At 51.1% G+C, this 20940-nt stretch overlaps 3 protein-coding genes across 10 annotated transcripts in view; all 3 read left to right on the top strand.

Moving 5' to 3' along the window:
• STAT5B (signal transducer and activator of transcription 5B) overlaps window positions 1-6671 on the top strand; it is a 65197-nt gene extending 58526 nt beyond the window's left edge. For all 3 annotated transcript variants that reach the window (XM_045488912.1, XM_045488913.1, XM_045488914.1), the window contains 3 exons: window positions 3006-3057; window positions 3389-3496; window positions 4027-6671. In XM_045488912.1, coding sequence (XP_045344868.1) covers window positions 3006-3057; window positions 3389-3496; window positions 4027-4153 — 287 coding nt within the window. In that variant the 3' untranslated portion in view covers window positions 4154-6671. The remainder of the gene's footprint in view (window positions 1-3005; window positions 3058-3388; window positions 3497-4026) is intronic.
• A 5981-nt stretch (window positions 6672-12652) lies between these two features.
• GHDC (GH3 domain containing) lies at window positions 12653-19067 on the top strand. 5 transcript variants are annotated; one of them, XM_045488907.1, is made up of 10 exons: window positions 12653-12769; window positions 12962-13046; window positions 13232-13512; window positions 13804-13925; window positions 14073-14574; window positions 14972-15164; window positions 15265-15336; window positions 15410-15543; window positions 16172-16257; window positions 16525-17285. In XM_045488907.1, the coding sequence occupies exons 3-10, from the start codon at window positions 13245-13247 to the stop codon at window positions 16741-16743; spliced, it is 1596 nt and encodes a 531-aa protein (XP_045344863.1). In that variant the 5' UTR covers window positions 12653-12769; window positions 12962-13046; window positions 13232-13244; the 3' UTR covers window positions 16744-17285. The 5 variants fall into 5 exon arrangements, with proteins under 5 accessions (XP_045344863.1, XP_045344864.1, XP_045344861.1 ...); XM_045488908.1 differs by having other exon boundaries at window positions 13201-13512; XM_045488905.1 differs by having other exon boundaries at window positions 12661-13046; window positions 13201-13512.
• On the top strand, window positions 19043-20462 carry HCRT (hypocretin neuropeptide precursor). 2 transcript variants are annotated; one of them, XM_045488911.1, is made up of 2 exons: window positions 19043-19151; window positions 19988-20462. In XM_045488911.1, exons 1-2 carry the CDS (start codon window positions 19131-19133, stop codon window positions 20360-20362), a joined length of 396 nt encoding a protein of 131 aa, XP_045344867.1. In that variant the 5' UTR covers window positions 19043-19130; the 3' UTR covers window positions 20363-20462. The 2 variants fall into 2 exon arrangements, with proteins under 2 accessions (XP_045344867.1, XP_045344866.1); XM_045488910.1 differs by lacking the exon at window positions 19043-19151 and adding an exon at window positions 19332-19650.
• Window positions 20463-20940: the final 478 nt, after the last annotated feature.

Raw genomic sequence — 20940 nt, 5'->3', positions numbered from 1 at the left:
GGGCACCTGGGTGGCTCAGTCTGTTAATCGTCCAACTTTGGCTCAGGTCATGAGCTTGCAGTTCATGAGTTCAGGCCCCGCATTGGGCTCAGAACCCAGAGCCCAGAGTCTGCTTCAGATTCTATGTCTCCCTCTCTCTCTCTCTCTCTGCCCCTCCCCTGCTTGTACGCTTTCTCTCTCTCAAAAATAAATAAAACATTTAAATAAATTAAAAATTATATATACCACAGGCAGAGTTGCAGGTCTGTAAGTATAATCTTACAACATCACTATAATGATTGCATGGAATTCCATGTACAGTGAGTGATTCGATGTCACTGATTTGAGAGACTGACAATTTTTTTTTCTTTTTCTATAATTTATTTTTTATAATTTACATCCAAGTTAGCACATGGTGCAACAATGATTTCAGGAGTAGAATCCTTAAGCCCCTTACCCATTTAGCCCATCCCCCCTCCCAAAACCCCTCCAGCAACGCTCTGTTTGTTCTCTATATTTAAGAGTCTCTTATGTTTTGTCCCCTCCCTATTTTTATATTATTTTTGCTTCCCTTTCCTTATATTTATCTGTTTTGTATCTTAAAGTCCTCCTATGAGTGAAGTCATAGGATATTTGAGACCGACAATTTAAGTTATTCACAGTTTTCTCTTGTGAATTAATATTGAGATAAGCTGGGGACGCCTGGCTGGCTCTGTTGGTGGAGCGTGTGACTCTTGATCTCGAGCTCATGAGTTCAAGCTCCGTGTTCAGTGTAGAGCTGACTTAAAAACTAATAATAATAAAAATAAAGAAATAAAAAATATTGAGATAACCTGGTACATTAATCTTGTTCAACTATTACCCTGGGATAAACTCCTAAAGTAGAATTTGTATCAAAGGATATACATGCTTTTTAAGCATTTTGACAGATCTTCGCAGAATCACCCTCCAGAATGGGGAATCCGTCCTCACTCCCACCGATGTCTGTTGGACCACCTGCTCCTCCATATCCCCTGCCAGTCATAGATTCTGTTCACTGGCTTCATTCTTGCCAGTCTGACTGGCATAAAAATGGTGTCTTGGTTCTTATTTTCATTTCTTTGATTCTAAGCAAGACCAAATGTCTTTTCGCATAATGATAATAGCAAAATTGTAACTAGAGTAATAACAGCTGACATTTGTTGAGTACTTCCTGTGCACTGGGCCCTTCCTGGGCAGCTTTCATATAGTATCTCATCTAATCCTCAGAACAGGTCTGGGAGGTACGTCTGTTACTCTCCTCACTTTACATAGGAGCACTTGAGGCACAGAGAAGTAACATAATTTGCCAAAGTCCACACAGCTAGAAAGTGACAAAACCAGGGTTTGAGCTCAAAGAGTCTAGCTCCAGAGTCTGTTTCTTCACGTCCATGTTACTGGCTGTTTCTGTTTTTTCTGTGAAGTGTGTTTCTATTCCTTGTCCATTTTTCTTTCGGGGTTCCATCTTTTCCTAATAAGGTGTAAGAACTTTTATATAGTAAATAAGCCTTTTACTATATATAGCAAATATTTTTCTCAGTATGTCATTGTTCTTTTAACATTTAAGTTTTATTTTGCTGAAGTGCAAAACTTGTATTTTCTATACAGTCTAATCATTCATCAACCTATTTCCTGTATAGAGCCTTTTATATCATGCCTTCCCACCCTGCAAGGATGATTCTATTTCTAGGTGGGAATATAAGCCAAAATTTTTCGGATTTATGCGGGATTTTGGATTAAATCTACCATGGTTTCTTTTTCTGTTAGCACAGCTAGTTTAGGTTTTTAAATCCTATTTTTTACAGCATTTCTTTGGGTTTTATCTTTTTTTGCCAATCCATACAATTCTTTAGAAACTGTAAAGCACAAAAAGCGTGCAGTATTATAAAAAGGCAGCTCCTGACATTTGAAGGCTTAGAAGAAGCAGGTTAGGGTAACAAGCAAACTTGTGCCCCGTGTGCCATTTCATTATCTTGGACTGTTTCACTGACAAACTTTTTATCCTCTTGACCTTAGTGTCGTCTTCATTGTCCGACATCATTAGGATTATATGTATTCTCATACTCACATACCCAAGAAATGAGACTTCATTCACCGACTTCAGACTATCACATTCCTACTACTCACTTAACTGGGTTTCTACAGTCAGCCTCTTAAAAAGGTAACTATGGCTGACCAGACCACTCTCCGATCTGTCCCCTAGCCTCCCACATCCCAGTGGGGATTCTGGGGAGAGTGAAAGAGAGACACACGGACGTTCTTTTAACCAGCCACAGGGCATGGATAGCACTCACCTGGATGAGTGACCATCAGATTACCCGCAAATGTAGAAAGCACACAGACACCTGCATGACACTCCCTTTCCTAAAAGAGGAGATTCTCAGAGTCAGAGTAACTCCAGGGACCACCAAGTCAAATTCATTCCTTTCTTTGATTTCTCTGTGCAGCCCCTGACAAGTGTTTGTACTCCTTCCATTTGAAGATCTCCAGGGGTCAGGAGATCAGTTTTTCCCAAGACAACCCGTTTCTTTTGTGGGCAGTTCTAAAGTTCTAATTACGACAGTGTTCTTCTCTCTGTGATTGACGATGTGTTCCCTTTTGTGTTCTCTTCTGATCTCCTCCCAGTGTTGTTGCCTGGGACACAAAGCAAATCCTGCCACTCTGCCACATCTGTGACTTTAAACTTTTAAGATATTTTTTCTTTTTACACTTAGTGTGCAATTAATGTTTGGTTTAGATTTGTCCTGGAGCATACATTTTCTGTGGCTTGAAGAATTTATCAACACATCCAAGCCAACTCGGAAGATATCTTAACTTGCAGTTTTAATATTAAGGCTTCTCTTACACCAGGTCCCCCTAACAGTTTCAAATATTAAGTGCTTGTATCAGATCCTAAGATAGAATTAGGTGTTTGTGTCCTGTCATGAGAAAAGCTGTGATTCTTAAGGGAGATTGCATTTTCATTTCTTTGAGAACTTTGGTTCTCATCACCATCCCCCCCTCGGCAGCTAAAGCGGCGGACGGATACGTGAAGCCACAGATCAAGCAAGTGGTCCCTGAGTAAGTGTCCAGGGTCCAGCCCTGGTCTTCTGCTGCCTCCTTTCCCTTCCCCCCGCCCCCCCTCCTCCCCTCACCACTGCCCCTCCCGCTTATAGGCCCTGTAGGGCCCAGCACCCCCGGCCCTCTGAAACCTGGCTCAGCCCCCGGAGAGGGAACTGAGCTTAGTCTCAATGGGACTAGGACCCAGGACCCCACTCCCGCAGCCGGACCCCCAGGCCCAGGGGGCGCTTTGTGCTTCCACACCCCAAAGAGATGTAAACATGCCCCCTGAGCCCTCCCCAGGTCAGCCGCTGCCCTGAGGTCACTGAGGCTTCTCCTGTTCCTCCTGCAGGTTTGTGAATGCGTCTGCAGACTCTGCCGGGGCCAACGCCACCTACATGGACCAGGCCCCCTCCCCAGCCGTGTGCCCCCAGGCTCATTATAACATGTACCCACAGAAGTAGGTTGTGTTCTCTGGGGCTCCGCAGGGAGGAGCTGGGGCTGGGCTGTGTTCTCTGGGGCTCAGGCTGGGCCCCGGGGGGCTGGTGCACAAAGGGACCCAGAGCTCCTGTAGGTCTGAGACCACCCAGGCCAGGCACCAGCATATGCCCAGGTGGGAGACAGAGATTTGAACAGAAGGTATTGGTAGTTTAGAATAGGGTTGGGCAAATGTCAACTACTCTTCTCTCTCAAAATGTAAATTTTTCTTGCTTTGTATAAGGAGCACGTGGGCTTTACATGTGTGGACAGCCAGGGTTAGGGACAGCTGGGGTGGGTGTTCTAGCCTGAGCCTCTCCGTCCAGATAGCAAAGGACTCTACTCCCCACTGTTCAGATCAGGAGCATCTTTCCCCTGAAGCCTAGGCCAAGGGCACAGGCCATCTTGGGCTGTTCACCCAGTGGGGTGCGGGGCTTGGGGTGGTCTCTGTGGCTCATCATTGGCCTTGGGCAACCTTCCCCTTCCCTTTATCTCTTATCTTTTTCTCCCAAGCCCTGACCCCGTCCTTGACAATGATGGGGACTTTGATCTGGATGACACAATGGATGTGGCGCGGCGTGTGGAAGAGCTCTTGGGCCGACCTATGGACAGTCAGTGGATCCCTCACGCGCAGTCATGACGCCCCCATCTCCATCTTTAGCTTCTTCGTCCTCGCCAGAGGAGTTACTCTTGTGGATGTTTTAATTCCATGAATCGCTTCTCTTTGGAAACAATACTCATAATGTGAAGTGTTAATACTAGTTGTGACTTTAGTGTTTCTGTGCATGGTGGCACCAGTGAAGGGAACGTGTGTGAGTGTGTGAGTGTGAGGGTGTGTGGGTGTGTGTGTGGGTGAGTTTTCACATTGGGCTGTTTCTCCCCCTTGCTGTCCAGAGTTTAGTTGCAGCACTGGGGCCATAAACAGTGGCTGTGGTTGTTTTAACCTTGTGTAAAAGGCAGTAGTTCCGTGAACCCTGGAATTTGGCCATGTGTCCAGAGGGTGGCTGAACTTTGACATGTGGCTGTTCAAGTCAGAGAAGGACAAAGGGAGGAGAAAGCACCTCTCCTGTGAGATTTGTCACTGTGTCTGCAAAGCAATTGATATATAACCGTGATTGTCTCTGCTTTCCTCTGAAATGTACAAATTGCCTTTTGAAAAAGAAAGCCGTCCTCCCTCCTTCCCTCTCCCTGACTCCCATTTTCCTGGGCAGGGATGGGAAAAAGCGGGGATATACAGTGATTGTTGGGGCAAGGGAAGTCACGGGTTGTCTGATGGGTAGTTGCTTTTTAAGTAACACTGAACCCGTCTACATGTTCTCTCCTTCCCCCTCCTTCCATCCACTGTGTGAATTGCCCCTCAGTTCTGTGTGTGTGCACATGCGCAGACACGTTTGATGAACCAGAGAAAAGAAAAGAGGGTCACATAACCGCAGCTTACAGTGCTGATGTCCTTTGTGTCGCAGCCAGAGTGGAAGGCCAGGCTGTGACCCACAGGCGCTGAGAAAGCTGCCTTGCCACCCGGGGCAGCTGCCCTCTGGTCTGCCCGTCCTTCCGCCCGAGCACGGCTACCCCACGGCTTACTGATGGTGGCCACTCGCACAGGCTGACTGGTGTTTTGTTTCTAAATCGGGACTTCTTGTTTTGCTCTTCCCAGCGTAATCTGATATCACAGCCCTTTCTTCCTGTGGCAGGTCCTGTGCCATTCACACCCAGGTCACCTCGATTCCCTTCACTGTCCACACGGGCCATCTCAGGGAGGGGCCGGTGGGGGTGCAGTTCGAACCCGGGGCCAGCGTGCTCAGCGACGTGGTTGCCCACTTGGTACGGGCCACTGGGTGTCAGCGTTGGTAATCTGGGGCAACACAGTCAGTGGGTTTCCTAGGAAGTTTGGTAAGCTGCAGAAACCAAACAAAACAGCTTCAGTACAACGTCCATGATTTCTTCCATAGCTTTACCCCAGAAGGAAGGAACGGTCTATCGCAGTCAGGTGGGAAGAGGGGGAAGCAGGTATAGCTTTCGGGGTAGGCCTAAAGGTCACTCACCCCCGGCCCCCTTCTCCAAAAGAAGGAATGACCACACCAGGAGAGAATGGCCCTAAAAACCTTATTTTTATACATGTGAGTAAATAAACATATTTTTTTTACAAAAATGACTTCTGAATTTATCAGTGTTTTGATGTTAAAGGAAAATATTTCTCTGTAGTAAATTATTTATTGGAAGATGACTTTTTAAAAGCTGCTGTTTGCCCTGGCTTGGTTTCATACACTGATTTATTTTTCTATGCCAGGCAGTAGAATCTCTCTGCCTCTGAGGAGCAGGCCAACCCTTCCATGATACCAGCAGTGACATAGGATGTCGCTAAGCCCTTTACATACCCCTCAAGATTTGATTAAAATTCCACCCATGAGGATGAGTGTTGGGGAAGCGGGAGGAGGAGGCCTGACCGCTCTCGGACCCAGTCAGAAAGAGCCCTTCCCTGCCTGCCCCTTGGACTTCACCAGCACCGGCCCCTGAGTGCCCTGAGTGCCGTGGCAGGCCGGCCGGGAGCTCAGCGGCCCCGACGGGGCGGGACTGACATACTTTCACGTTGGCAGGGACCCAGCCCCAGGGTGTGCTGTGGGCAGAGCTTGTCCTTGACGGTTGGCACTGGAGATTGGGGGGACAGGAGACGAAGAGCGTGGCTGCCCCGAGCAGAGGGGTCCCATGCTGGTACGGTCGCTGACCTGTCCTCCGTTTTCCTGAGGCTGCGCCGATAGATGGGAGAGATGTTTGACTGAAAGGTATGCTCGCTATCTGCGTTGTGTTTTCTCTTTTCTCCCTGTTCCTGCAAACCACAAAAGAGGCAGTGGCAAGTCTTGACCTCCTCTGCCTCTCACTCACCCCCAGACACGCACACACATAAGTCATCAAATGTTTCAATGTGTGGTATGTGCCGGGTTTTTGTAGGGGGGTGGGGAGACTAAAAGTGAATAGAACTTAAAGTGGAAGTATACTTTTTATAATTTTTCTTTTTAAAACTTTGTGAAATTATTTCAGATACATATTTTAGTGTTGAGGCAGATTAGTATGTAGCCACCAAAAAAGTATTGTGTACAATCTGGGGCAGTCACAAAATTGTGTATTTTATGTTACAATAAAGGCTTCCTCTGAAGGGACAATATTGAGTTCTGGTTTTTTTTCCATCGAGGTGGTGAGGGAGGGTGGCTTTGATAGGGAAATATTTGCGATCATCAGTGTGACTGTGAAAAACGGAACTGATGGCCTCAGAGAGTGTGTCCTAGCTTTGATGGCAGAGGGGGCATTTCTTACCTTCCTGTTCATATGTTTTAAAAATTAGAGTGATCATCTGTACCTCCTAGCCTCCTGATTCCACACTGTTCCCATTACAAAGCTTACCCTTAAATTTCAAGCACATTTCGAATTGCCTGCTCTGAGCTGGGCATTGTGAGTGGGAGGAGAAATTGTTCTGCCCTCAAGAGGATCGTGGCCAGGAAAGATGACAAACATAACCAAACATGATAGGAGATTGGCTCGCGCTGCAATAAAGCTGTCCTGAGGCCGTAAGGGAATACAAGAGAACATGGAAGAAGGGCACCAGTTAGCTTGAGGTGACCCCTAAAGAACACATGGGAGTTAGGAGAGGCGCTCAGGTGGAGAGACCAGCGCAGGCAGAGGCTGGAGATGCACGAGGGCCAGATACGGCTGGATAGAGGGTGACGTCTGCTTCTCAGCTCAGGCCTGCATCACAGTCTCCTGGAAAACTGGCTAAAGTGCAGATCGCTGGGCGACTCTCCAGAGTGTCCCAGCCAGTAGGCCTGGGGTTGAGCCTCAGAATTTGAATTTTTTTTTTAAAATTTATTTATTTTGAGAGAGAGTGAGCAAGAAAGGAGCAGAGAGAGAGGATCCAAAGCGGGCTCTGTACTGACAGCAGAGAGCCCTTTGGGGGCTCAAACTCACGAACCATGAGATCATGGCCTGAGCTGAAATCAGACATTGAACCTCCTGAGCCACCCACGTGCCCCAGAATTTGCATTTCTAACAAGTTGTCAGGTGATACGGGGGCAAGGACCACACTTTGAGAACTGTGGCCAGTGATGAAGCCTAGTGTGCCAGGCTAAGAGTTTAAACTTCACCTGAGCATGATGGCAAGTGAAACCTTACCAGACTTCAAGCAAAGGAATGGCCAGAGTCTCTAGGAAATACTATAGCGACACTGTGTATGATGGATTGAAGGGAGGCAAAAGAGGAAGGCAGGGATCCGGGGAGGCTGTTTCAACAGTGTGGGTCAGAGGAGAGGAGGTTCTAGATGAGGATACCACAGCAGTGGCCCTGAGGCCTACTATGCAGACATTGTGACCAATGCTGGAGAGCAGGATTGGAGTCTAGAGTAATTCCAGGTTTCTGGCTTGGGAAGTAATTGATAGAGATGCTCCTCAGTGAGATGGGTAGGGGAAGATGTGGGAGAGGAGCAGGTTGGGAGGAAGATTGAGTACAAATCCGGATACGTTGGAATGTCCAAGGAGACGTGGGTGTGCAGCTTAAGAATGATCAGGGCTAAGAGATACGGAGGAGGGGAGGGGGGCGGGACAGAGAGGCAGGCTCTGAAACAGAAAACTTCGAATCTCTCCTCAAAAGAACGGACTTCATTTGCAAGGGAAGTTCAAGCTTAAGGGTGCTCTCTGAAACCTTGGAGGTTGTGAAAGGCAAGTGTCAGGAGAATGATAGCTTTATCGGAGGTAGAGGTTGAGCTGGGCTAGCGAGTGTGCTAGAGAAAGATGGGGAAAGAGACAGCCAGGAGGAGCTCTCTCGGGGTCAGAACAAATCTCAAACACTGGCCGTGAAACTGTCCCTTCAAAGAAACCTGAATTTGATTGGATCAGTTTATGGAGCCATTTCTTCCCCCAAAGCATTGTTGGAAAATATATAGCGATTAGCCAACAATTCGTGTAGCTTAACAGCTGGGTGTGGTCAGGGAAAGAGACAGGTGAAAATCACTGTCATGCTAGGGTGACTGGGCATACTCAAGTCTGCACCCCCTGAATGAGCAATAGCAGAGGCTTTGCACTGTAGGGAGGTGGGGGGTGGGAAGTATATGGACTCACTAAAATGATCAGCCACTCACTACCCAAATAACAATAACAAGACAACCCCTGGAAAATTCACAAATATATGGAAGTTAAACAATATACTCCTAAATAACCAACTGAAAAAGAATAGAGTTGAAGTAGTCACATGTCACAGTAGGTCAAAACTTAGTGCAAAACAACAATAATCAACATAGTGTGATACTGGCATAAGGATAGAGGTATGGATCCATAGAATAGAATTCAGAGTCCAGAAGGAAACCCATGTGTCCATGGTCAACTGATTTTTCACAGGAGTGCCAAAACCATGCAATGGGGAAAGAATAGTCTTTTCAACAAGTGGTGCTGGGACAACTGGATAGCCACATGCAAAAGAATAAAGTTGGGGGGGAGGGTGGAGAGGGACGCCTGGGTGGCTCAGTCAGTTGAGTGTCCGACTTTGGGTCAGGTTGTGATCTCACAGTTGGGGAGTTCGAGCCCTGCATCGGGCTGCTGCTGTCAGCCTGTCAGCCTGTCAGCGTGGAGCCCGCTTTGTATCCTTCTGTCCTCTTTCTCTGCCCCTCTCCTGAGCATGCACGTGGGCGTACTCTTTCTCTCAAAAAAATAAAAACATTTAAAAAAAAAGAATAAAGTTGGAGCCTTATGTTACATCATGTACAAAAATTAAAAAGGATCAAAGACCTAAATGTAAGAGATAAAACTATAAAAATCTTAGAAGAAACCATAGAAAACTTCATGACATTGGATTTGGCAATGATTTCTTGGCCATGACACCACAGGCAACACAAGATAAATTGGACCTCATCGGGGTGTCTGGGTGGCTCAGTCGGTTAAGCGTCCGACTTTGGCTCAGGTCATGATCTCATAGTTGTTGGTTGGGTCCTTCATTGGGCTCCGCCCTGGTGCAAAGTCTCCTTGGGATTCTCGCTCTCTCCTCTCTGTCTGCCCCAACCCCATTCGTGCTCTCTCTCTCACTCAAAATAAATAAATAAATAAATAAATAAATAAATAAATAAACTTAAAAAAAAAAGTAGACCTCATCAAAACAAAAACTTTTGTGCATCAAAGGACACTGTTAGAGTGAATAGACAACCCACAGATTGGGAGAAAATATGTGCAAATTATATGTCTGATAAGGGATTAATATCCAGAATATATAAAGAATTCCTACAAGTCAACAACAATTAAAAAAAAAAAATGTTTACTTATTTTTGAGAGAAAGAGAGAGCACAAGCCGGGGAGGGGCAGAGAGAGGGAGACAGAGAATCCAAAGCAGGCTCCAGGCTCCGAGCTGTCAGCACAGAGCCCGATGCAGGGCTAGAACTCACGAAATGCAAGATCATGACCCGAGCCAAAGTCAGACGCTTAACCGACTGAGCCACCCAGGTGCCCCATTTTTAAATGGACAGGATGTGAGTAGACATTTCTCTAAAGATATACAGGTGGACAATAAATACACAAGAAATGCTCAGTCGTTAGAAATGCAAATCATGGGGTACCTGGGTGGCTTAGTCAGTTAAGCATCTGACTTGATTTCGGCTCAGGTCATGATCTCACCGTTTGTGAGTTGGAGCCCCGAGTTGAGCTCTATGCTGACAGCCCGGAGTCTGGAGCTTGCTTCAGATTCTATGTCTCCATCTCTCTCTGTATCTCTTGCCCGCTTGCTCTCTGTATCTCTCCCAAAATAAATAAAAAGAAACTTAAAATTTTTTTCTAAAAAAAAAAAAAAAATGCAAATCACAACTACAATGAAATACTTCTTACGCATTAGATTGGCTGTTATCAAAACAAAACAAAAAAACAACTGTTGTAGGGGATGCGGAAAAATTGGAACCCATGTACATTGCAGGTAGGCATGTAAAGTAGCAGCTGCTGTGAAAATACCACGGAGATTCCTCAAAAAGTTAAACATGTGATCCGGCACTTCTGGGTATATACTCAAAAGAATTGAAAGCGGGACTCAAACAGATATTTGTACACCCATGTTCGTAGCAGCGTTATTCACAAAAGCCAAAAGGTGAAAATAACACAAGTGTCCATCGGTGGGTGAATGGGTAAACTAAATGTGGTCTATACATACAAGGGAATATCATTCAGCTTTAAAAAGGAAGGAAAGTCTGACACATGCCACAACATGGGTGAATCTTGAAGACATTATGCTGAATGAATAAGACAGACATAAAAGGACAGACATTGTATGGATGGCCCTCTGTTAGCTACCTGGAGTAGTCAAACTCATGAAGACAGAAAATAGAATCATGGTCATCAGAGGCTGGGGAGAGGAGGAATGGGGAGTTTAGTGTTTCATGAGTCACACTTCAGTGTAGGAAGAAGAAAAAGTTCTGGAAATGGATGGTGGTGATGGTTGCACGATGGTGTGAATGTACTTAATGCCACTGAAGTGGATACCTGATTGGGTTAAAATGGTAAATCTTAGGCATATTTTACCACAAGAAAAAACAAATCAAAGACCTAAATGTAAGAGCTAATTTTATGGAAGTATTGGAAGAAAACATAGGAGTACATCTTCATGACCTTGGACTTGACGATGGGTCCCTAGATATGACACCAAAAGCACAAGCAACAAAAGAAAAAGTAGACAATTAGACTTCATCAAAATTTAAAATTTTTGTGCTTCAAGGACACTATCAAGAAAATGAAGAGACAACCCACAGAATGGAAGAATCCATTTGCAAATCATCTATCTGACAGGGGACTTGACTGCAAAATATATAAAGAACTCTTACAGCTTAATAATAAAAAGACAAATTGCCCAATAAAAAATGGGTAAAGGATCTGAAAAGACATTTCTCCATAGAAGTGTATAAATGGCCAATAGATACATGAAAAGATGCTTGGTCATTGGTCATCAGGGACCATGCAAATTTTTTTTTAATGTTTTTTATTTATTTTTGAGACAGAGAGAGACAGAGCATGAACGGGGGAGGGGCAGAGAGAGAGGGAGACACAGAATCGGAAACAGGCTCCAGGCTCTGAGCCATCAGCCCAGAGCCCGACGCGGGGCTCGAACTCACGGACCGCGAGATCGTGACCTGGCTGAAGTCGGATGCTTAACCGACTGAGCCACCCAGGCGCCCCATAGGGGACCATGCAAATTAAAACAGACTCAAGTCACTTCACACCCCACTACGATAGCTGTGATCAAAAAGTTGGGCAATAACAAGTGTTTGCAAGGATGTAGAGAATTTGAAACCCTCATATACTGCTGGTGGGGATGTAAAATGGTGCAGCCACTATGGAAACCAGTTTAACAGTTCCTTACACAGTTAAACAGAGCTACTATGCAACCCAGCTATTCTATTCATTGGAATGCAGTAAATCCCTTGCATTCATCACATTTTTATGCAAGAAAATAAAAACATATATCCACAGAAAAACTTGTACACAAATATCCATAATAGCGTTATACATAGTAGCCAAAGAACGGAAATGACCCCAAATGCCCATCAACTGATGAACGGATAAGTAAATGTGGTGTGGCATATCCATACCATGAAATACATTTGGCAATAAAAAGAAATGAACTACTGCTACACGGTACGACGTGGAAGAACCTTGAAAACATGCTAAGTGAAAGGAGCCAGCACAAAAGACCATGTGTTCTGATTCCATTTATATGAAATGTCCAGAACAGACAAATCTATATGGAGAGCAACTAGATTTGTGGTTGCTTATGCCAGGGGTGGGGATTTATTTCTCTACCACCTTTGTGAGAGAAAGCTGGTAGATCTTTGTGGACATGGTTTCTGGATGGGAGAAAAAAAAATTTTTTTTTTTCACAGTTCTCCAGCTTGAACCTGCTCTCCTGGGGTGCACCCTTCTCCCAACTCAAGCTGCTTCCTGAACTCTTTCCCACACTCAGCTTTCTCTTCCTTCACCTGCAGGAGTTTGAAGACAGCAGGAGTTTGAAGTCTCCCGCGGTAGCTTCCTCCCACCTGCCAGCTTGGGCTTGGGCCCTTAGGCAAGCTGCCCCTTTAAGAGCACCCCCCACCCCCAGCTCCTCCCTCAGGCCCGTGACCGGATTTCCCCATCAGGGCCCCTCCCTTTAAAGCCACGGCTCCATCTTTCTGACTGGCTGTGTACAGAGACCCAAATACCCACCGCTGAGGGGGCCCTGGGTGCTGAGAGTCTGCGCAAGTGGGCTATGACAGGTGCACGTGGGACATGGAACCACTTCCCCGGGGCTTAGGAGGGGCCCGGAGCGGGGACAGGGTGGATCCTGGGATGCAGCAGAGCCACCCAGGAGTGGGCAGGACATGTCATTGAGCAGCCGCTGTGTGCCAGGCACTGTGTCAAACCCTGTCTATATCTTCTGCGAAGCTGTTATTATTCCCATTTTACAGACAGGGGAACGGAGCCCAGAGCAGCTGGCTGACTTACCCAGGGCCCTACAGCTAACCAAGTGTCAGAGCCAGTGTCCAACCTCAGGTCAGTGTGACTCCAAGGCCTTGATGTTGTCTCCTCTGCATCACCTGCCTGACGGGTCCTGGCCTCTTCCCAGACTTCCTTTTTCCTGGGTTTCTTGTGCGGTAGAGGGGGCTTAAGGTGAGGGAGAAATGGGTTATCCTCTCCTCCCCCCCAGGACCAGAACTTGGGTCCCTTCCTCCTCCCAGGAGCTGCTTGGAGATGCTGCTGCTGCTGCTGTTCCTTCTCCTGCTGCTGCTGCTGCCACTGCTGGCCGTGCTCTGGCAGCGGCAGCCCCAAGATGCCAGGCTGTCCTGGCTTGCTGGCCTCCAACACCGTGTGGCAGCAGGGACCCTGTGCTGGGCGGCCGCCTGGCAGCAGCGGAGACTAGAACAGAGCACACTGCACGCGGGCCAGAGCCAGCAGCAGGCCCTGAAGTGGTGTCTGCAGGGAGCCCAGGGGCCCCGCGGTCCCCTCAGGGGGAACACAGGTGTGTTTCCAAGGGGCTGGGGAGGTGGCCCCAAACAGATAGAAACCCCACAGGATAGTCAGATTTCAGAACCCAAGGATTCCCTCTCACCTTCTACCGCCAGCCCAACGCAAAGAAAGACCCTACCCAGGCTCAGGATTGTTCAAGATGAATTTTCCATTCCTGGGCCCCAGTAGCCCCGCTCAGCCTAAGCCTATGTTGGGTTCCTTATTAAGGGTCTCACCCATCTTGCCTGAAACTCTTGGGAAACTGTGGCTTCAGGACGAGTTTATGATGTCTTTGGGGCTACAGATATAAGCACCTTCCGGAACCATCTCCCACTGACCAAGGCCAGCCAGGCCCAGGAGGAAGAAAGTGAGGGGCAGCTCTCGCCTCCTACCTCAACCCAGTACTACGGGGAGGCCTCTCTGCAGGTAAACTGAGAAGGCTGGAGCCTAGCCCCATTAGAGACCCCTACTTGCAGCCAAACCCTCCCAGCAGGGTGGGCAAAGAACCCCCAAACTGGGGGCTCAGGGACTGGCTCAGGCCCAGGGCCAACACCCTCTCTTGTCTCCCTCCAGGCCACCTTGCTGGGTCTGGCAGCCCTAAACAAGGCCTATCCAGAAGTGCTGGCTCCGGGAGGCACCGCCTGTGTGACCCCTACGTCCCCCTGGCCCTGCCCTCTCCCCTGGCCTTGGCGTGCCTTGGGCCAGGTTAGCCCCCCTGGAGCCAAGCACCCTGGGGCCCTGCTGCTGAAGGCACTGAGGTCCCCAGGGCTGCGGGCACTGGAAGGTGGGACGGCAGCCGAACTCCTGGACGTCTTTGTGGGCCTGGAGGCGGATGGTGAAGAGCTAGCTGAGACAATAGCTGCCGGGAACCCGGGGGTGCCTCTCCCCAGACGGGCAGCTGAGTTGCGGGAGGCCCTAGAGCAGGGGCCCCGAGGACTGGCCCTTCGGCTCTGGCCGAAGCTACAGGTGGTGGTGACTCTGGACGCAGGAGGCCAGGCCGAGGCTGTGGCTGCCCTGGAGGCATTGTGGTGCCAAGGGCTAGCCTTCTTCTCCCCGGCTTACTCTGCCTCTGGAGGTCAGCAGGACTCAAGGCTAGTGAGCTGGGGCAGGGGGCAGAGGTCACACGGCTAGCTGCCAAACACTGAGCCCTACCTAATCATTTAATCCCCCCAACACCAACAGCTCCGTTTATACACATGCAGAAACTGAGGCTCATAGAGGTTAAGAGACTTGCACAAATTCACACGGTGCCAGCATTTGGCGCCAGGTCTGCCACCCCCCGAACCACCGCCTCCTCCCAACTAGGGCCTCAGAGGTGGCACACTGAGCCTGGGGGAGCCAGGAAGGAGGGGTGGGAGGGCAGCAGTGGGAACAGCTGCTCAGAGAACTGGGGCCTGGGGGCCCGGGGGAGGGGATACTGCCTAGCAGAAAGCAAGGGCACCGGCCACTGAAGGGCTGCTTGCTCCCCACAGGGGTGGTGGGCCTGAACCTGTGGCCAGAGCAGCCCCGCGGGCTCTACCTTCTGCCCCCTGGAGCTCCTTTTATTGAGCTGCTCCCAGTCAACAAAGGAGCCCAGGAAGAGGCTACCTCTACCGTCCTGCTGGCCGAGGCCCAGAAGGGCAAGGAGTATGAGCTGGTGCTGACCAACCACATCAGCCTTACCAGGTGATCGCCTGCCCACCCCTCTGGGACCCTATCGAAGGCCAGGGATATGAGCGAATGGGCCCCTGGGGCTGACCTCGCCCCGCACTCCTCCACCTGTCAGGTGCTGCCTGGGTGATGTGGTACAGGTGGTTGGTGCCTACAATCGGTGTCCAGTCGTCAGGTTCGTCTGCAGGTACGTGACCCCCTGGGGAGCTGAGGGGCTGTCCTTGTGCCCTAGGCTCCTCTGTCTCCTTCCTCCTCCCCAGGCTGGGCCAGGCCCTGAGTGTGAGAGGAGAAGACATTCGAGAGGATGTGTTCTCTGAGGCCCTGGGCCGGGCTGTCGGGCAGTGGCCAGGGGCGAAACTGTTAGACCACAGCTGTGTGGAGAGCAGCATTCTGGGTAAGCTTCTCCATCAGCTCCTGCCCCCCATTCTTGAGTTGGCTGCCCCCCATGCCATTCCATGCGGATGGAAGAACTTTAGAAAAGAGGTCAGAAGACTTGGCCTCTTTGGTTGCTCCTAACACAAGTCCTAGCTCACTCAGGTCTAACTCCCATCCCTCCTGCTGCAGTCTCTCCCCCTTTCCCTTCCCGGCCTGCTTCATATTTACGATTAGGTTTTGGGTTCCTCTCCATTTACCCTCCTCTCTCCCAAGGGATCCCTCTTCTCCCATGAACCTCAGAGTAAGGTGGAACAGGTAGGAGCACCGGCATTGGCGTTGGGAGCTGCCCTGTTTTTTTTTTTTTTTTTTTTTTTTAATTTTTTTTTTTTTTTCCAACGTTTTATTTATTTTTGGGACAGAGAGAGACAGAGCATGAACGGGGGAGGGGCAGAGAGAGAGGGAGACACAGAATCGGAAACAGGCTCCAGGCTCCGAGCCATCAGCCCAGAGCCCGACGCGGGGCTCGAACTCACGGACCGCGAGATCGCGACCTGGCTGAAGTCGGACGCCCAACCGACTGCGCCACCCAGGCGCCCCAGGAGCTGCCCTGTTGACAAAAGTGTGTGAACATGGGGGTTTGTCTGCAGATTCCTCCGAGGGCTCGGCTCCCCACTATGAGGTGTTTGTGGCGCTGAGGGGCCTGAGAAACCTGTCAGAGGAAAATCGAGACAAGGTAAACAAGACAGGGATAGGACAGGACGGGACTGCGTGTCTCCTTTACCCTGCATGACTCCAGGTGCCCTGGGCGCAGTGGAGTGATGGGGAGGAGGGGGGCGGGGAGGAGAGCTTCCCTGAGGCTCTGGGAAGGGAGAGATGAATTCCACAGACACATATGGACACATGAAACACCTACCACACATACCCTGGGCACCATCAGGCATCCCTCATCCACATGCCACACAGCTATACACCAGCCTTACTCAGGCCGTTCTGTTTCCAGCTTGATCACTGCCTTCAGGAAGTCTCTCCCCGCTACAAGTCCTTGCGGTTCTGGGGCAGCGTGGGCCCTGCCAGAGTCCACCTGGTGGGGCAAGGGGCCTTCAGAGAACTCCGGGTGGCCCTTGCAGCCTGCCCTTCGTCCCCCTATCCTCCTGAGATGCCCCGGGTCCTTAGGCACAGGCACCTGGCCCAGTGTCTGCAGAAAAGGGTGGTGTCCTGAGCTGAGAGGCCTGCCCACTGCCCCATCCCCCTCATAGGCCACTTGGTACATTCCTCTGTGGTCTCTCTGGATGGGAAGTCTTGGCCAGGGTCTTCGACTCTGTGTCACGTGACAGTTGCCCATCAGAACCCCAGGCCTGAGGGAGGTCTAAGCTGTTCAGCCCTTTCTGAGGAGCCCATGTCAACTGGCCCCTCCAGTGCCCTCCCTGAAGTCCCATGGCGCCCTCCGGAGGACACTGCTAGAGTTCCCACATACTGCCGATGTCTCCTGTGTCTCCAGGCCCAGTCACTGGGCAGGCTGGACGTGTTAACTGTTAATGTTCCCCAGGAGCGACCCTCAGTCAATAAGAGACAGGAGTCAGAGAAAGAGACCTCAGCGTCACTGTCCCTGAGTACAATTCTCAAGTGTCTTCTGCACCGGCTGCCCGTAGTGGTAACCCTCTGATTAACACAATTCTTACTGGTTTTCCTTCCACCCTGCCCATCCCCATGTTTTCATGTGCTTTGTAGGATTACCTCCCAAATAAACCACTTGCACCCAGATTCTGGACTCAGAGTCTGCTTATGGCGAAACTGTAGTAGTCTCATTCGTCCTGCTCTTGCCGCAGGCTGGCTTCCCCCACCTTCAGCTCTGGACACCAAGGCTTTCCCCCCACGCTCCACTCCAGGTTGGGGTAGGTCTTGGGGACCCCTACCATGGCCTAGGTCAACCCAGAAGACCCAGAGCCCACTCCTCCTCCCTCTCTCCACTCCAAGCTTACCGTAAATGGGGAAGGACTGCTCCTCAACTTAGCTGGCTTAGCACAGGTGCCTGTCTGGCCCAATACCCACAAATCACCTCCATGGGCAGGGGCTATACTGCAAGTCAGGAAGTATCACAACAGGAAGCAATCTCAGAGACCATTTGGGTTAACTGCCCATCTTAGCAGTGGGGAAACTGAGGCTTCCTGAGGCTGTGAGGCTTGCCCAAGGCCCCACAAGCTCCTCTTAAGTAACACAGTCCCTGTTCCTGATCAGTTGCCAAGTCACCAGTTCTACCTCTGAATTACTGCTGGATTCCATGCCCCACATCCAGGCCACCCAACCCCCCATCAACCCCACAACTTCTTCCTGCTAAAACCCTCCTGTGGTTCCCCAGTGGCCACAGGATTCAGACCAATCAGCTTAGCCTGCAAGACCCTTTGACCCACCCTGGCCCTCACTTACCTGTCCAGCCACCTCTCCCCTGAGAAGGAAGCCACAGCTATGATGACCACACCCTACTATCCTGCATGAGCTAAGCACTGTCACCTCCAGGTCTCTGCTCAAGCTGTGCCTTCTGTGAAATGCCTCCTCCCCAATCTTAGCTGATGGAAATCTACTTGGCATGCAAGGCCTTTTTGGGGGTCCTTTCTCCCATGAAGCTATCATTATGCTAGGTTGCCTCCCCACCTGGACTTTGGAGCTCCTGGAAAATTAGGCCATGTCTGATGCACACTGTCCCTCCAGTGCTGTGCAGGGCCTGGCTGAGAGCAGGTGCATAACGGACATGCCCTGAATAAAAGAGACTCTGGCTTGGAGATGGCACGGTCCTCCCCGCCCCGGGTCGTTCACTCTCTCCTATGGTAGAATTGGGACTCTATCCCCTACTCCAGGCCACCTGAACAGGAGGGAAACTGGGCAGGTCCAAGAACAACACCAGGTTTGGCTGTTTCCTCCCCCTACCCAGGTTGAGTTTCCAAGCTTTTCCCCCTCGGAGGTTCGTGGAAGGGGCAGAGGGAAGGAGAGAACTGGGGGAAGGGAGAGGTGTAAGAAGACTTTTCCATTAAGGAAGAGGGCCGTGGAGCCTGACAGACCCCAGGGACAGCAACAAGGAGCTAGGCCTGCTGCCTAGCTGCCCTCCCCCCACCACATACACCATGTGGAGAGTGGGTCTCACAGCTGCCTTCTCTCCTGCCCTAATTAGCAGTTGCCCCCCCCCCCACCCTCCCCAAACACACATACATTGTCCCAGGCCAGCGCCCCAGCCAGGGCCTCTTTTGTGCTCCCAGATTCCTGGGTGCAAGGTGGCCTCATTAATGCCCGGAGACCGCCCCATCTCCAGGGAGCAGGCAGACAGACAAGGGGGGGACCCTGGGCACAGTGATCGAACTCCCGCTTCTGAGAGCCTTGGCGGCCATTCTTTGGGCCCAACCTGGAGACGGCTGCCCTGTGGGAAGCTAATCTTAGACTTGCCTTTGTCTGGCCCCAGAGTAGACGCAAGTACCCGTCTGTCCTGCACCACCTCAGAGCACTATAAACCCCAGGCCCTTGATCAGTGGTCACAGTCAACGGGCTCAAAGTTCCTGGCTATTTGGACCACTGCAGACAACACCTTTCTTGGCTACCCCACTCTGAGCTCCAGACGCCATGAACCCTCCCTCTACAAAGGTAAAGATACCTGGGGATGGAGAGGTAACTCATCATCCCAGGGGGGCAATGAGACTGCTTGCTCAGGGGGCTGGAAAGAAGTCTGAGATGTCTCTACTGTTGGTCTTTTCCCGGGGGGGCTCTGAGGCAGGGGACTGGGTGGGGCCTCGGCGGAGGGTCGGCCTCTGCTAGCATGGGACTGTGCCCAGCTCCTGAGAGCTCATGTATCAGGTGCTGTTTGCAGTCTCTCATGTCCTCCTCCTGGCAGCCTGCACTATAGGAATTACTTAACCCGTTGACAAGTGAGGAAGTTGTGCCCATAAGAGGGTAGGAAACTGGTGCAGAAGCCACAGAATGCAGTTTCCCCTGTGAGGGAGCAGGCAGACAAGACAACCTGGATCCTGCCGGTCCTTGACTGCACCCCAGTCCTTGGTTTGCCCATGTTGGGACTATGCTGGGTGTTTCCCCGAGTGAACAAACTTCCGGTGCAGACTCACACACCCTGTTTTCAGGTGGAGTGGTAAGCGCTCTAATGGGGGTAACGAGAGACTTAAGGGTACCCAGAAAAGAGGGAATCACTCTGCCCAGGAGTCTCAAAGGGCTTCCTGGAGGAGATGGTGTGCTGGGGCTTGAGAGATGAGTAGGTAAAAGAGCCAGAGAGGAGCCCTCCAATACAGTCTTGCAGACAGAGGCCGGGAAACTAGGGGACGCAGAGTGTTAGGACCGCAGGAGGGAGGGGGAGCAGAACCAAGTGGGCGGGGCCTGGGCCAGGGGGCTGAAGGTGGGCGCGGCGGGAAACCCTCGGCCCCCCCCCCCGCCCTGCCCCCACCCCAGCGCCTGGCCTCGCGTCTCCCTAGGTCCCCTGGGCCGCCGTGACGCTGCTGCTGCTGCTGCTTTTGCTACCGCCCGCGCTCCTGTCGCCGGGAGCGGCAGCGCAGCCCCTGCCCGACTGTTGCCGCCAGAAGACGTGCTCCTGCCGCCTCTACGAGCTGCTGCACGGCGCGGGCAACCACGCGGCCGGCATCCTCACGCTGGGCAAGCGGCGGCCGGGACCCCCTGGCCTCCAGGGCCGGCTGCAGCGCCTCCTGCAGGCCAGCGGCAACCACGCGGCCGGCATCCTGACCATGGGCCGCCGCGCAGGCGCAGAGCCAGCGCCGCGCCCCTGCCCCGGGCGTAGATGTCCCGCCCTGGCCGCTCCCTCTGCGGCGCCTGGGGGACGGTCTGGAGTCTGAGCCGTTGCTCTGGCCGGGTTCTGACCCTGCCCTCTCCTCGCTGCCCGCCGGGTGTCAGCCCTCAGAAAAAGGGCAATAAAGACGAGTCTCTGTTAGTGAAGCTGGTCTCTGTTCCTTTGCTGTCGCATCCCGTCCTGCAGGGGGCGTGAGAGTCTGTAAAGAGCCCGAGGGCCTGGCAGCCCGGCCCTGGAGCATCTCAGCTCTGGCTGGTAGAACACAAAACACAGAGCAAGGAACTGTGCTAGGCCCAGTGGTACGGAGAGAAACGCACGTGTGCACGCATGGAGGGGGAGGAGGGGGGGCAGACTCATCTCTCAATGCTCTCTCCTCGTCATTCTGTATCTCGACCTTTACAGACAGACAGGGATGGGAGGTAGCTAGGAATGTTGCACAGAGGAGCGGAGTCTGGCTGGAAAGGGAGAGGAGCCAAGCTTGCCCAAAAGACCGAGAATTTGAGATTCAACATGAATTTTCCCGAGTGGCTGCAGCACGGGGTTGACGGTGTGGGGCGCGGGGAGACGCTGGAGGGAAGGCTCTTAGGTTCCTGCAGCCTGGACTGTGAAGGCTTTATACTTCAT

This window comes from Leopardus geoffroyi, chromosome E1, assembly GCF_018350155.1.
Source record: "Leopardus geoffroyi isolate Oge1 chromosome E1, O.geoffroyi_Oge1_pat1.0, whole genome shotgun sequence".
NCBI classification, from domain to species: Eukaryota; Metazoa; Chordata; class Mammalia; order Carnivora; family Felidae; genus Leopardus; species Leopardus geoffroyi.
This window is presented reverse-complemented; position numbering and strand designations above follow the sequence as displayed.

Coding starts and splice junctions, on each gene's coding strand:
- GHDC (XM_045488905.1), top strand. CDS start 12,875: ATGTCATTGAGCAGCCGCTGTGTGCCAGGCACTGTGTCAAACCCTGTC. Junction 13,926..14,072: donor ACGGGGAGGCCTCTCTGCAG/GTAAACTGAGAA, acceptor GTCTCCCTCCAG/GCCACCTTGCTGGGTCTGGC. Junction 16,258..16,524: donor CAGAGGAAAATCGAGACAAG/GTAAACAAGACA, acceptor TTCTGTTTCCAG/CTTGATCACTGCCTTCAGGA.
- HCRT (XM_045488910.1), top strand. CDS start 19,582: ATGCTGGGTGTTTCCCCGAGTGAACAAACTTCCGGTGCAGACTCACAC. Junction 19,651..19,987: donor CCCTGTTTTCAGGTGGAGTG/GTAAGCGCTCTA, acceptor GCGTCTCCCTAG/GTCCCCTGGGCCGCCGTGAC.